The sequence below is a fragment of the Cuculus canorus genome, chromosome 1, assembly GCF_017976375.1.
Source record: "Cuculus canorus isolate bCucCan1 chromosome 1, bCucCan1.pri, whole genome shotgun sequence".
Classification (NCBI taxonomy): domain Eukaryota; kingdom Metazoa; phylum Chordata; class Aves; order Cuculiformes; family Cuculidae; genus Cuculus; species Cuculus canorus.
The window spans coordinates 75,476,810-75,492,734 of record NC_071401.1 but is presented as its reverse complement, the minus strand read 5'-3'; the positions used below and the strand labels follow the sequence as shown (position 1 = coordinate 75,492,734).

Below are 15,925 nucleotides of genomic sequence, written 5' to 3'. Positions count from 1 at the left end.
TTTGCACAGCCAAGTTTGGAAACCTCTCCCTTCACTTAGAGGGTAGCCCTCTCACTTTGAATCCCTGCTGCCCCGAAGGGTGTTCCTGTGCTTCATGGGTCACTTCAGAGTCCTGCTGGCCACCACTGCTGTTTCCTCACCACCCCTCCTGAGAGATTGCAACATTACAGCCTTCCTGTGTTTCCCACAATCAGAGTGCCCCTGTTAACTTGTAACACAGTTTTAGAGCATGAATTTTAGGTTTTGCCTGCATCATGTGCTATCCTGTGGGTTTTCTTGTGGTCTCAAAATTGAAAACCGGTGCTCAGATATTCTGAAATACAAAGGAAGGTGGCTGCCTGTGAATGAGGACCTGAGGACCTTACATCTTTACATGCCATAGGCTTTTCCTTCCATCACTTGCATCTGGCAGCATTCAATCTGAAGTTTGGATTTGGCCCCAAATACCAATGGAATATATCGAATATAGACTTTCATTAATGCTGAAAAAGTGATGGCAGAAAGCTAGCAGCATCCCGTATAATGCCAGAAAGAGAGCTCCATCTGTCCTTGTTTTGTGGAATTAAATGAACATTGTTAGACATTGTCTGTCAAAGTTTAGCTTATCTTTTTGCTTTCCGAATTTATAGTGCCAGTTCTACCCAAAGTGTTGGCCAAACCCGAGAATCTATCTGCATCTTTCATTGTTCAGGAAGGTAACATCACTGGTCATTTTTCCTGGAAGTTATCTAAGGCAGATCTTCACCAGCCCATGACAGGATTTCAAGTCACTTGGGCAGAAGTAACCACAGAAAGCCGACAGAACAGCTTACCCAACAGCATAATTTCACAGTCACAGATACTGCCAGCAGTAAGTTGTTTGTTACTTTCCTTTGCTAGTGGCTTCATAAGTGTATGTATACATGGCCTATGTTTAATGTTTAGTGGTGATGCAGATGTCACACATAGCGTTCTCTGGCTCTGCAGGCAACTTGGAGCAGGAAGTGCTTAATTTTTCCTCCTTGCTGGAGATACAAAGCACAGCTACTCTTCTTGATGACACGTAAAGCGTTTTAATATGCACAATTGTCAAATTAGAAATCATTTTCTAAGGAATGCCTGAAGGGAGGAGAAGATCATCTGTGTGACAACAGATAGTTTTTATTTTCTTTTGATGATCAGGCTCTTTAATTTGGCCATTACAATAGTTTTACTAAATATTTGGTGTCCAAGTTGATGTATTTAAAAGAATTTTCTCTTCCTTTGAGTTGCTCATTGCTCTAATAAAAATAAAAATCTCTTCTCCCTTGCACCGTTGTTCAGTTTAAAGCACTAGTTTTCACTATTTATTGAAATTGCAAGAATTAACACTTTGAATTCTTCCTCCAGTTTGATTTAAGATGGCCTTTTCTATTTAAGTTCCTCCTCTGGCAGAGGCAGGTGAAGAGCACTTCATTCCAACTCTGCTGCCAGATCCAGAGAGCCAACAAAAGAGTTTAAGCAGCTGGCCTTGATCCAAAGTCAGCTGAGAAGGTTGGGAGTCTTTCCATTCACTTCAGGGAAGTGGATCAAGGCAATTGTGTCCAGAGCAAAACTGGTTGAAAATCTTTTTACAACACTAGTTTCATCAAAGAATACATAAAATGTTTTGTTGGATGCATCTTACGTTCTACATGTTTTACACAAGTCCAAGACAAGGTTCTCACCATTGTGCCTTTATTCCTGGCAGATTGCCCTAAGGCTAGGGTCTCTGTTTAAAAGCCTGTTGTTCTAGGGTAGAGTAACAAAGTTGACTGCAGATGCTCTAAAACTACCACGTAGTGTGCAGAGCTGTTTTGTTATACTGCATTGTGGACTCTACGTGATCTGCACCAATTCACTTAAAGCTCGACCTACAGTCCAGAACAGAAGCACAGTGCAGATACAGCCTTGATGTCTTCAGCAAGGATTACGCTGAAGTGGGTACTTGGTCACCGACCATTGGCTGCAAGCAGTCACTTTAGCACAACGATAAGCATCTCACACCATGAGACGTGGATTTTAATCTTTAGTTTTAGGAGCAGGCATGTGTTTTGGTCAGAATTTCTATTCCTTTTTTTGAACTTTTAGTCCGGTTAGGTCTGGAATATATATTAAGTCTGATTTAAAACACTCATTTGCATTACATTATGCTTTGATTTTTACCTTTCTTTTTCTCTGTTTTTACCACTGTTAAGCCTGGAGATTCCTTTTATTTAGTTATTGATTACCATATGCATCTCTTTGTCTATTTTTTAGCAACTGGTTAGGTTGCTGAAAACTCTCGTTTTGGTTTAAACAGTATCTCCTACCTCTCAGAAACCACCAGAATGTAGAGCATATTATGGTGAGGACCATTGACTCATTCTTGTTGGTAGACTGATGAAAAAATAATATTTGCACTACTGGGCCTGAAACATCAAGGTCCAACTGCCAGAGGAGTGCCTGAAGGAGCAGAGTGAGTGGATGAGTGTGATGTATGCACTCCTCTTGTTATCGTACCTATGCAGTATATTATATGAGGTGGAACAGCTTCAGCCAGGTCTATTAAGAGCAGCCTATTACAGAATATGTGCTAATTTGGCAGCAAAACTATACATTTCCCCTCACTTTTTCTCTCTCTCCTTTCCCCTTTATTGTCATCCTTGGCAGTTAATTATCAATTATTCCCACAGCCCAATTGGGTCCCTTTGCATGGTGCTGGGTGCAGTGCTGGCCAGAGGAACTTGCCCTGCAAATTCCTGGCCAGCCCATCCTTTCTGCTTGCAGGAGCACACCATGACCTCACTGACCAATGTTACTGCACAGCTGTCCTCTTCCTAAGACTGGGCCTCTTGGAATAAGGCAAATCATGACTTTTCATTCCTTAATACCCTTTAGTCTTTCGCCAGATGTATTGCCATTTGGGAACATTTACAAACTTAAAAAATATTTTGCACAAGTGTAAGCGGCCACAAAATGTGTGGAGCAGTGAAAAGTGAGTGAGTCTGTCATGTCAGAAATGGGATTTAGAACAGAAGAAAAGGTTCTTATGGTGTAATTGGGACAAATCTGCTGAAATCAGTGTAGCCACACTTATTTTCACTAGCTGCAGCGGCAGCCCCAGGTTAGTAATTAAATAATTTATCAATTAGTAGAATTCATAGGCAGATACAAAATAGAAACAAGTTTATATAATTTATTCTTCATTAGTGATTTATTCTTCATCCGTTTTCCAGAACACTAAGGGACAGCTTGGATCCCTTACATACGAAGCCACAACGTTATGGCAAAAACATCTGCTCAAAGGGAATGGCAATCAAAAAATCCAGACCATACCTTCTCTACAAAGTGATTCATATATTAAATCATTTTAACAGAATTCTAAGAAAATAATTAGTAGGTGCTGAGAGTGACAGAACCTGTTTAAACTACTGATTTGTGTAAGTAGAGCAACTATGTTTTATTTTTAGATACTCTTGAGAATTAATGCCATTTATTTATTTTTAGGATCATTATGTACTTACTGTGCCCAATCTGAGGCCATCAATGCTGTACCGCTTGGAAGTTCAAGTGCTGACAACTGGTGGGGAAGGGCCAGCTACAATAAAATCATTCCGAACACCTGACCTTCCTCCATTTTCACCCCACAGTAAGTATTACACCATTTTGGCATGTAGGTACATGTTACAAAACTTCAGTTCTCCACATGTAAACACTTTACTTAAGCCTTGGAATCTTTATTGGGTCCAGCAGCATTTCATAAACTTAAGATGTGTGAAAATATTGTTCCCCCACAACCTCCCCTACCCAATAACTGTCCATCAGCAATGATGGAAGCAAATGCAGTCTTTCTCTCACTCATTTTCTGACATTTGCCATTCATTCTACTGCAGCCCTTTGGCTTATGCCTATAGCACTTGGGATTCAAAGTTGATCTGTCCTCCAGGTACTGCCTATGCCTGGAATTTCTTAGCTTTTCAAGTTTAGAGTTTTCTGGGTGTATTCAGTCCAGCATGGCTAGAGTCTGATTGTATTTATAAAGCAGTGCAAACCTCTTAAGGGCCATCTCAAGCATTTTATATGTTATTGAAGGATACAGCTCAGTGTTGCAAAGCCCAGTAAAAAATATAAATGAATTAATCCAAGATTCATCTTCTTGAATCTTTTTGTCCTTTCATAGTCCCACTAAAAGTTGTCTCACTGAACATACACTTCATAGTTCTCAGCACAGGCAGTTCTTTTGTATTCTGAAGGATTGCAGGCTGAAGGAAGGCCTCATGGAGCCTTTTTTAGGATCTATAAATGTTGGTATTATATATTCAGGGTTTGTATGTGCATGTTTTCCTATTCTTTCATTTAGGACCTCATCTGAAGCAACATCATCCACATCACTACAAGCCACCCCTGGAGAAATATTAGACTGTTTCAAATGATTATGCAAATAACTGAGAGAAAAAACTGAGCTCCCAAATGAGGGCTGGGAAAAGGCATATCTGTAGGAGCAATGAACCCAAATTTCCAGTGGAAGTTACCATCCTGTATGATCTGTATGTACTTCTCTGTAGTTTAGCCATGAAGAATTATATTTGCACCAAGAACAGGATAAAATGCGCAGCAAGGATCTTTTCAGTGTCACCACTACTCAACAAAATGAAGATTGCGTTCAATTCAACACCTGTGAGAAAATAAGAAGTGTGTTCATGATAATATTTTTGTATTTCTATGTTTAAAGTAGATTGAAATGGTGCAGCATATACAGCTTTTTCTCTTACTGACTTCAGTGTTAGTATTTGCAAGATTGTCCTGTGATGTATACATACTTTTGAGCACCGAATGCCATGTTCTCATCAGTGTATTTAAATGACCTATTTTACTTAAAGCTATGCCTGTCACCAGTTTAAGCCCTAGTGTATTTTGCTGTTAAAGATGATCTCCATATGCCTGAAATAAGGACATAAGTAAAATAAATACCAGTAGCCAAAACCTTAACGTAGTCAGTATTCAGTAATTGCCATATAACCACAGAGGAGAATGAGAATTCAGTTGTATCAACTATCTGTTCTGAAATGCTAATGCTTTAGCATGTAGATCTGTTAACCTAAAGATATACAAGGTAGATGTACCATTGTAAAGAAACAAATGGATATCAGTAGAATTGTTGAAAATCTATGGAAATCAGTACAATTAATTCATAGGGTCTGGAAGAATGACTTTTAAAATCCCACTTACAGTTTTTCGGCTTATATTATTTCAAGGTATAAAAACATCTTGAACAGAAAGATCAATTTTCTAGTTAAAAATATGAATAGTTAATGTGAACATTTTAGACACAGAAATTCTGAGATACGTTTACTGTTCAAGTATCTATAGAGCTACTTTTTTGGCTTTGGCTTTTGATGCGTATATCTCTTTTCCCTGTGGATCTTTTGAACAGAAGGATGGTTGTATTGCCTCCATGCTATTCTGCTTACAGGAAGAATTATGTGACTATATTCTGGCATCTGGAAAACATTGACTTATACTCTATCTGAATGCATTTTTCAAATTTAGACAGAGGGGTGCCCTTTTTAACCATAAGGGAATCAATATTGTCTTATTGTGCGATGTAAACTGTCTAGAATAATTTGCCACACAGAGAGACATTTTTTGGTAGTAAACAGAAACTGCTTAGATTTACTATAGAGAGAGTGGAAACTATCTGCCAATAAATAAACGTCCATACAAATACTCGTGATCAGCTTCTAATATTCAAGATATTCAAAGCGCTCATGCATTCTTTGGCACATTTCCATTGCTCCCTGAACTAGTGAATGATGAGGTTAATGCACCTCGAGTGCTCAGGAGTCAAACTTGACAAGGTGGCCACTTTTCCTGTCAGCAGATGCTACAGACTCACCTGTACTTCATATTTGTCTGAGATGCTCAGTGAGCCTGGGCATTAGTGGTAAATATATTTCCCTTCTTTTGATGGCAAACTATTTTATAGAAAAGCAAAGATGAAGAAAAGATGTACGTACCTGAAAGTGAGGATCAGAGTTATGTTTATTGTAATAGAACATTCACAAAATAGTCAAATGCAAAGTTTTTTTAATCGAAGTTTATAGCTTTTTCTGTCATGAGGGTTGATATCACAGGCAGCGAAGATAATTTCTGATCTCTTACTTATTTCTGTTTTCCTAAACTTCTGCCTTTGCTATTAAAGGGCTCTTTTTTTGCCCCTACTCTCTTTCTACTTTGCTTGTTGTCTTTTTTTATATGCACTCAGTGACCAAGAACTTTTCCAGACCTTTTCTATTGCTACATGGTTTGGGCCTTTAACAGTAGTTTTAAAAATATTAAAGGCTGTGGTGCTATATTCCTTCCTCTATCATTCTGTCATCTCCCTTTTCCCAAAATACATTAGCAAATAAACAGCTGAACTCTTCTTCATAAAATCATTAGTATTAAGGTTTATTTCCAATTTTGGCAGAAGGCCAGATTCTCAGAGATTTTTGTCATGATGAAAAGTGTACAAGTCTTTACAAAAAAACCCACTATTTGAATCAGAGCAGTGTGCAGCGCTGCTTTGACATTTAGGCTGCAGAGGGGCATAGAAAAGGCTAGCAGTGATTTCCGTGGTGTTGGCTGAGAGCAGGAGTCAGTGGGATCAGGCTTCTCCGAAAAACTCTTTCCAAACCTTTCAATCACAGTCTTTTCTAGTTATACTGGAACGAATCTGTAGTGACTTGATTAATGTTGATGAAATTATGTTTTGTTCATAGTGATGTGATAAAGCGTAAAACATGCATGTCGGTCTTTATTACAATGATGCCAAATATGGCATGGAGATAAACTGAAAGTTGGCAGCCCTGAGTGCTCATACCTTTAGTCTTGGTTGCTGACGGGAAGCCTCATTCTTCTGAAATTAATCAAAATAGTTACTGTTTGCTGATCTTTTTATTGCTTCTTTGAAACATTCAACTTTTAAAATAAACAATGCAGTTTTAAAGAACATAGAGGAGTTTTCCCTTTTGAAATAAATGCTGGCAGTCAAATAAAAAGTTTAATAAAGTAGAATTGTATTGAACAAGTGTACCATACAGAGTCCACTAAGATGTAAATTTTTTTTCCTTCTACAAGTCAACTTGTCAACTCACCTTTCAGGTCACCCTCCAAATCAAAAATACAAAGTCAACAAAGCTCATGCATGGATATTAAATTTCCAACTATGATTGATTTCCTGATTATTCTTTGAATTTAGCAGTACAGATTTGAAGTTGTTAGTGCCTAATTCATAAAGCCTTGTTTGCTGAATTGTACAGGGTATTGTCCTAATTTACTAGACTAGGTCACATTACACATTTAATTCAGCAATACAGTTGATTCACCGGTTAAAGATTTATTTTCTCTGATGATGTTGTGTAATAAAGTTAATATAGATATTGGGATGGTTTTAGATACTCTGCACCTTTACATTAATGTATTATTTGCAATGTACGACTGTGATAGATTTGTCAGTTAACTTGTTTATCTTTATTTCTTAAAGGAGAGTTATAAGATTATGGTATTTTTGCTAACTGCTTTGTGAAGTGGATTTTCTTTTTGTTCATCAGTGACTTTGTTTAAGAAGAAAATCATTTGTTCTTGTTTTATCTTTTTTGATCATTTTTTACTTGCTTATACAGGAGGAGAAATTCAAATAAGATAGAGCTTGTGCTGTATCATCTGTGTGTGCCATCTTGAATGTTTACTAAGACTATTGCATATATACAACAAATAAGGGATCTGACTTCTGAAATGTTGAACATCCCAAACTTAGTGGCTCCAGAAAGAGCTGTGTTATGGCAATGCTAACATTGACAATAACATTTGGTATGGTCACACACAAAGTCAAAGAAATACTCATTGCTAATGTGAATGGGAATTTTACCATTGGTGTTAGCAGAACTGTATAGAAACCTTAATACTGAGTCGATTTGTTCCACAATACGTTCAGCTTCATGCTCCTGACTGGAGTTAGGGGGAGTTCCAGATAAGCAGGCCCTGATTCAGGAAGATATACAGAAGAGGAAAGTTCCATATGCACAAAAGAAGTCAGTGGGATGGGAGTAAACCTGTGCAGTTAAGAATGAGCTTTAGTGATGCCTCAAATAAAGCATGGGTGTCAAAATTTGCTTGAATACTGTCTTAAATCAGGACCTTATAGAACAAAGTGTGGGACCTAGACAGTTCTAAATTCTGTGTACACCACCATAAAAATTGTTAATTTTGTCTTGTGCATATGTAAATGTAGCTGTGATATTGACTTATTTATTAATTCATTTTATTATACTATGTGCCAAGTATATTCCTACCCTTTTGATCAATACCTGTGAACATCAATTACTAAAAATAATGTTATGAAAACTTGTGCATTGTAACCGGGAATATGATGCTAATGAGCTGTTGCATGTAGTTTTAAATAATTAAGAAAACCCTTTATTTAAAAAAAATGTAAATGAATACCTACAGATGTTGATGATTATATATGGTTTTGCATGCCAAAACTCATTGTTCAGTTGTGGGCATGAAATGTAACGACTGTATTACCTCTACTGAATATATTAGTAAGGTACAATTTACAAAGTAATTAACAGAGCTCTATATGTAAAATTTTTCCTTTTTGCTTAATTATATTGTAGTAGAGGTAACAGAACTGTTTCTCTGTTACCCAGATTGGCTGTAGAAATTATGTTCCTGTAACGCTCATTTAAAGTCAATATTTATTTATCTGTGTAACACAACAAGATTTGTCTTACGTGTCTGTCCTGTTATTTAGAGAAAAAAATACACTTCTTGTAAAAAATAATTTGTAAAAAAAAATGTAAATGTAAATAGAGTCTAAGTCTTTTACTCATTATTTTAATGTTTAGAATTTGTACATACTGTTTAGGTAATAAACTATCCTACATTGAAGTCTTGCTACATTTTCTCCTCCATAGAGAATTTATTGTTTCGTTTTTTTCCAGTTGAATACATTGAGTTATCTAAAACAGATCAGTTATGCCAAGTACCTTTGCTACATCTATGTTGCTTTGTGCATGGTCATACGCTTTTATCCTATGTTTACTACAGTGTTTTGTTTTCTTTAGAAAGTGATCAAAATAATCCGAAAATGAATGTAGATATTTGAGACTTTTACATTTAAAAGCAATCCTTGAAGTAAGAAATCAGACTCGAGAACTTGCCATCTCTTTCTCTATTATAATGAAATAGTTCACAGTGAAGATTTTTTCACCCTTTGCAGTGTTAAAATAATGTTGCTGGATCTGTCAGTGGTCTGATCCTGCAAGTCAAGATTTTCATGACTGAAACTTGCGAAATGTATGTATACAGCAGATTTGGAGTCTTTTCTGTTTTAAAGTGTTGAGTCTCATGATTTAAATTCTGTATTTTTAATAAATATAAATATCTGTCTTAGGAAAAAAAATTACCTGTTTAAAATTGTAATAGATGTGCTATAATTCTGGGATGCAGTATCTTTAGTTTGGTGATGCACCTTTGACTTATTCTTAATACACGGGTGGATTTTGTTAACTCGATCATGAACTCCAAAATTTACCGATGTTGCTTCCTCATTAGAATAACTGCTTAAATTTTGGGGTTTGGTTTTCCTTTTACGTGAGTGGAAAATGTTTAGAAAAACGCATATAATTCAATTCCTCTGCAAGCTGGACTGTTTCAATGATACTTGCACTTACAGTTCATTAAACCCAGACAAGAATAATCTATCACTACGGATAGGTAATTGTCATAATAAATAGTCGAAGTGTTCTCCACACTGTAACTCAAAATATCCATTCAGCTTTTCCTTCTATAGCTTCAAATAAATGTTACATTCAACATTAAATTCAAAGAGATGACAGTTGGATGATACAAGTCATAGGAAATAAAGCGAATTTGCAATGTATTAAATAGGATGATTTTTGTTTGGGGTTTTGTGGCTTGTGCTTCTGTACAACTTGGCTTTTGTTCATCTGATATCAGAATGTTAATTTTGTAAAAAAAAAAAAATTAATGCAATGAAAGCTCTTTACAGTATGAAAAAACACCCTATATACTCCTGTTTTTTTTATAACAGGTGTTGCATTGTCATCGCCTGGATATATGCTACCCTCCTTGAGGAAAGCCTTGAGCCAAAACACTGGCTGTTAGCCTGTTGGTGGCAATGGAGCACCTGTAAGGGTAAAGAAATCACTGGGGAGAACACTGAGAACATGAGCATTGACATAGAGCCAATGTGCAGGACTCCTGCAGATTTGAAGGGGATGCAGTTCAGCAGAAGAAAATTGCTCTGTCCCCCTTTGGATTTGGCTTATTAGCCTTCGTGCTTCTACTCAGGTTGCTGCCAGGAGAATAGATTAATATTTAATACTTGCCTTGTTATAAGCATTACTGAAAGTGCCATGTGGCACTGAAACTAAAGAATTCATGAATGCGTGCTGTACCCAGTTCCTCACTTCTGATCGTGATTTTTTTCATGTTACTTAACAAAAAGCTACATTCAGGAGGTGAGTTTCTTCTCAAAGCAAGATCAACTTTGGAAACAGTGTGTTGTCACTTTTCAGGAGAATTAAGCAAATGTGCTACACGCAAATATTTGTCAGCAAACATATTTGTATACTAAATAGAGCTTGCTTGTCTTTTTCACAAGCTGTCCAGTAATATATAGGTGCAGTAGGTTCAAAATTGTCAATATTTAAAAGTAATTCTGGGTTTACTGATCATTACTGATTAGCCAACATATTTTTATAATTTTGTTTAGGAAATTTTGACTGATTTAAATGGTTCAGACTGCATAGTTATTACAGATGCAGAGTGGTAGGCTTTAATTTCCATCCTGTCCTTTCTAAGTGAAAGATGGAAGAGACAGACTGGGAACACAGGTGGCACAAAAAGAAACTAATTATCTGATGTATTTGTTTCTTTGCAGACATCCAATTTCCAGTGTTAGTAGTTATCTGCAAACATTCAAAATAATATTTTAAATATCATGTTTTGAGATGTGCTGCAATACTTGCTTGAAATATAAATATTTCAGACTTCCAGTGAACATATCTGCAAGCCAAAATTAATTAGAATGTAACTCATAAAACACAAATATGCAATAATAAAATAAGCTGATAGATACCAATGGTTCTGAGCACTTAGGGACAACTATTCTTTTTGCATGGTATTTACTGAGTCATACTGAAGACAAAGAAGATCCACATGCATTTTTCTTGCTATGAGTGACATACCTCTTATCACAAAGGTTCCCATTTAATTGCTTAAAGGTGCTTCATGAATGGCTGAGGCACCAGAGGTATACAGTAGTTTAATACTGTAATGATGCAGTAGGGGAAGAACTCTATACTTTATTTGTCCCATCTTTTTGCCTGCATTTCATTTTTGTTTTGCTTATAGATTGCCTTTCATTGTTTTTGTTGTATGTTCATTGTGACAATTTGTCTCATTTATTAATCTTGGTCATACAAGACATCCTCAAACCACATTTCTCTTCACTGCTCATTGCTATAAAGATTTAGGTGTATGATACCTTTCCAATGAAAAAAAACATTAAGATAATTATATACATTCATTTATTTAGAACTAATTAAGATAAAGAGCTCCTTGTCAATAAAGTTGCATTAGTTTCTAGATATGAAGTATATCTGCAGTTCGATCTCATTTAAATTTTTATATAAATAATATAGTTTTGGAGAACAGAAAACCTTACTGTCCTTTTATACAACTGTCATGCTAGGCTCAGGAAATTTTAGCAAGCACACAGAAGCGTATTAAACTAATAAATATCACTCATGTTTGCAGCTTGATAAATGCAATAAATTTTGTTCAGGTTAGCAAAATATGTCACACTGAGAAAAACTGATCCCAATTCATCTGTAAAACAGGAGATGTAGATGAATAGCAGAATTCTGGAGAGAGATATACTAGGAACAATATGAACTTCTGTGCTTGAACAATATCAAAAAGCACAAAGCTGGCACACCTTAAATTATCTTTATATTTTTTCCTATTCACTAATATAGAGCACTCAATACTTTAATAAAATCCTAAGATGATCTCACATTTGTAGATTTTCTAACTTTTATAAGTAACTATAAAAAATGTGAAATCAAGAAATAGAAATTATTCCTTTTATTTAATTATATTTTGATATAAACCCTAGTATTTACCTAACATTGTTCTCGGAATCTAGGCTTAAGTAAAGACGTTGGTACGGTTTCCCACAGGATTCTCCTGGAAACACTGTCTGTTTATGGTTTGGGTGGGTGTACTCTTCGCTGGAAAAAAAATGACTGGATGGCTGTGCCCAAAGAGTTGTGATGCTGAATGGAGTTAAATCCAGTTGGAAGCTGTTCTCAAGTGGTGTTCCCCAGGGCTCAGTATTGGAGACTGTTCTAATGTCTTTATCAGTGATGTGGATGAGAGGACTGAGTGCACCCTCAGTAAGTTTGCAGGCAATGCCAAGTTAGGCAGGAAATGATACTATTAGTAGAATTCCTCTTCTGTTCTTTCAGCAGTGACTGCAAACGAGCGACCTCTTTTATGCACTATGAGAGCACCTACGTAAGTAATGAGACTTTGAGCTGCCAAAAGGAGGAGATGCACTGGGTGTCAGTCAAAAGAAAAGAATGCTCCTCCTACAGGCAGGATTTGAGAACACCTGGAGGATCATCACAGTTGAAAACCAGAGCCTCACATGCTCAGTCCTTCTGGCAAGGCATTAGTTCTCAAGAAAAAGTTCTGCTTTCTCTGTAGAAATCTTGCTAAACACAAGAACAGCGAGAGTCAAATATTAAAAATAAGAGGCAATCTGCATACAGTAGAAGAATTCAAGCAATAGAGAGCTCTGGAGACTTTATGTTAATTCCTCAGCTGTCTGAACTATGGGGAAACTGTGATGTAGGCAACACATTTCTGCATAATAATCAATTTCCATTTTTGCCAATTGAATGGGTTAGCTTCGGATGAAAGAAAAGGGTGGTCCTCTGGTTTGTAGCAATTTATAGTGAGTCTTTAGCAACAGTTGCTGTGAAATAGTCTCAAGATGGAATTCTGAAATCAATAGGTTTCTTTTATATTCAAAAGTCAAGTCTAAATGCATGACTACCTGTGTTATAAATGAATAAACACCATTTCTAGGCATTGAGTAGCACATGTTACAATCATCTGGAACATGGAAATATTGGAATATTTATAGAAGAACTAAGTGTTTATCCTTTTCCTTAGATAGTTCATGAAGGCTCAGAAGCAAGAAAAAAGGTCACCTTTCAAATGAACCCACAGCTACAGATAAGAATATAAAACTTAAGGAATTTCTTAAGGTCTTGTGAAGGAGAGGATAAAGATCAGCCAGTATAGCCCACCAGAGGTTTGGCACCAGAAATAAAAGGAGGCCAAATGTGAATGGAGGCCAAATGGTCTCCGTGCACATCTCTCTGCTGTGCGTCTTGGCTACTGAATGGCTCCAGGTATAGTTAGTCTGCCAGCAAATTCAATAGCTGTGCCACTGCCATGGAGTCAGGGCACTGTAAAGAACAGCAAAGAAAGCTTCTTTTTGTCTCTAGCAGGCTGCTATCACTATCCTAGTAGACTTTCCCATAACAGGAGAATACTTAGCTTTCCTTTAAATGTACAGATGCATAGTTGGAAAACAGGAAATTTGATGAGGCACTGTGGGAAGAAAGATGTTTAAAGAAAAAAGAACTTAGAGGGGAACAAGAAGGATTTTAATAAGTTGAAGAGAAAACAGAATATTAACAAATATTACTCAAAAATCCTTACTTTTCTCTCAGATATCACCTAGACGTTCTTGGAAATTACAGAAATATGTGAAAAACGAAGTGACTATATCATCAGAAACTGTTGGAAAGAACATTTCTGCAAATTCTATAGCATCAGTCCATGAAATGTGTTTCTAACATGTCATGGGAATAAAAAAAATATCCTGTGCAGTGTTGGGAAGCCTTTTGTTGCAGTCTTCCAGCAAGGCTGGACATCTTGGAATACTGCATTCAGTTATAAACATCATATTACTCTTAATATATGTTGTTGTCATTAAAAATATATATATATATATAGCTTACCTAAGTGATGACCAACTTCAGGACTGTAAGGACACACCACACTGTCTGTTTTATAATGACTGCTACTTTGGTTTTTTGCCATGTTCTTTACTCTTCCTGCCATATGAGCAAGAGGAATGGCAAAAATGCATAAACAAAACACGTGAAATAAAGTCTCTTGTTTCAGTTAAATCTATACTGATTTTATGCTATTATTGCCAAATTTAGGCCAGTCTCCTTCCAATTACTTTTAATCTCCTTCTCAATGCCTGTGATTTAGTTAGGCGTTTTAGTGCTTGGAATCCCATTAATGCTGAGTTTGTCAAATTCACCCGCCTTCCCTGTGTCACTAAGGTAGACTTTGCTCTGAACAAAGCAACTTGTATGTCCCCAGGGTTATTGAGCACTATCTGCAACCACTCTGTCTGGTTCCAGGGATCAGGTCTTGTAGTCTCTTTAAAACTCACAGTCACCTGTGCCCTTAAATCCGTTTTAAATGTAATGACAGTACTGCCAGATTTGTGATTAACAAATCCAACCCACTCATTGATGTTGACTTTTAAAACATATCCAAGATTACATGAAGCACTTATCCTTGATTAGCTGATTTCTCCAATTCTTTTCTTTCTTTTTTTGACAGATAATCCTTCCAGTTTTTCCTTTAAGCATCCTGGATATACTTCTGTTGTCTGAGCCTCTCTCCTCTCTGTTCACTTCTGCCTTGTCGCTGCCATGGGGAATTCATTCTTTTAAAAATCATTTATGGGCTTCCTTGTTTCTTTAGGGATTTTGCATTTGTTTGTTCTTGACCACTGTCCCCCTAGTTTTTTCATTTGATATTGTGACTTTTGCCCAAGTTTCACAGTGAGGCTTTTCCATCACTCCTTTAAGAAGAAAGATGTTTTTCATAACTCTGTTTATTCTACGTGTTCCTCAGTCTCCGAATTGCACTCCTGGTTTCTATGTCAACTTTACACAGCTTTTATCTTCTCTTGATCACTGACTGTTTATGGGAAAAGACTAGCCTGTTTGGGCATAATGTACATTTTTTCTTGCTTGTTTTTATTAAAGAGTAACATCACTGTTAATTTTATAGAGACGATCCAGCAATATTGTCACATTCCTCCTTGCCTATATTATGAGGTGCTTTATGTTACACAGATTTTTGTGGAGTTTCCTTCTTCAGGGTCTTGTTCTTTCCTCCCAGGTGATTTGATGAGTGAGATACCAGATATCTTTTGAGAGATCAGTTTGCAGTTGATTGTCTTTCTTATTTAGTCTTCTTCAAAATGAGTCTATTTCTCCCATGAAAGATCTGAAAATGACCAAAAAAAAGTGTTCATAATGATGAGCATTTTTCTTCCAATTAGTCGCTGTTTGCACAATAAAATGTTTATACTTTGGCTTGATTTCAGAGAATTTCCCAAAAAGTTTCTTATCCCCACCTGCTTTCTTGTTATAAATGTAAAGAATAAGAAGGATGCTTCTGCAAAACAGTTAATCATTATGTCACAAAAGATTTGATTTCATATTATATTCGAAGTCCATTAAAATATTTCAGGAGTATGACTTTGGCTGTTGCGTTATACTTTGTGTTTATCGATTCATTCCACTGTAAACATGCACTGTTTACAAAATTATATTTCAGGAAGTATTTCAAGAATGCAGTCAGAAATTTAGCTAAGGCAAAATCTTATTACTAAAGACATTTAAGTTTTCTTGAACTACTTACCCCTAGGGACAGATAAATTTGTCTTCTTTTATTCTACTGTACTTTCATTTGTAGTTGGCAAAATAATCCCTGGAATTACCAAATTTGTATATGCTTGAAAAATCATAGGCGTCTCTAAAGAGAA

General features: G+C 36.3%; 1 protein-coding gene across 1 annotated transcript in view; it reads left to right on the top strand.

The window, feature by feature from the left end:
- ANOS1 (anosmin 1) overlaps window positions 1-11,542 on the top strand; it is a 140,017-nt gene extending 128,475 nt beyond the window's left edge. Inside the window, exons 12-14 of the mRNA XM_054054289.1 lie at window positions 630-850; window positions 3,487-3,628; window positions 4,340-11,542. Coding sequence (XP_053910264.1) covers window positions 630-850; window positions 3,487-3,628; window positions 4,340-4,398 — 422 coding nt within the window. The 3' untranslated portion in view covers window positions 4,399-11,542. The remainder of the gene's footprint in view (window positions 1-629; window positions 851-3,486; window positions 3,629-4,339) is intronic.
- The last annotated feature ends 4,383 nt before the right edge of the window (window positions 11,543-15,925 follow it).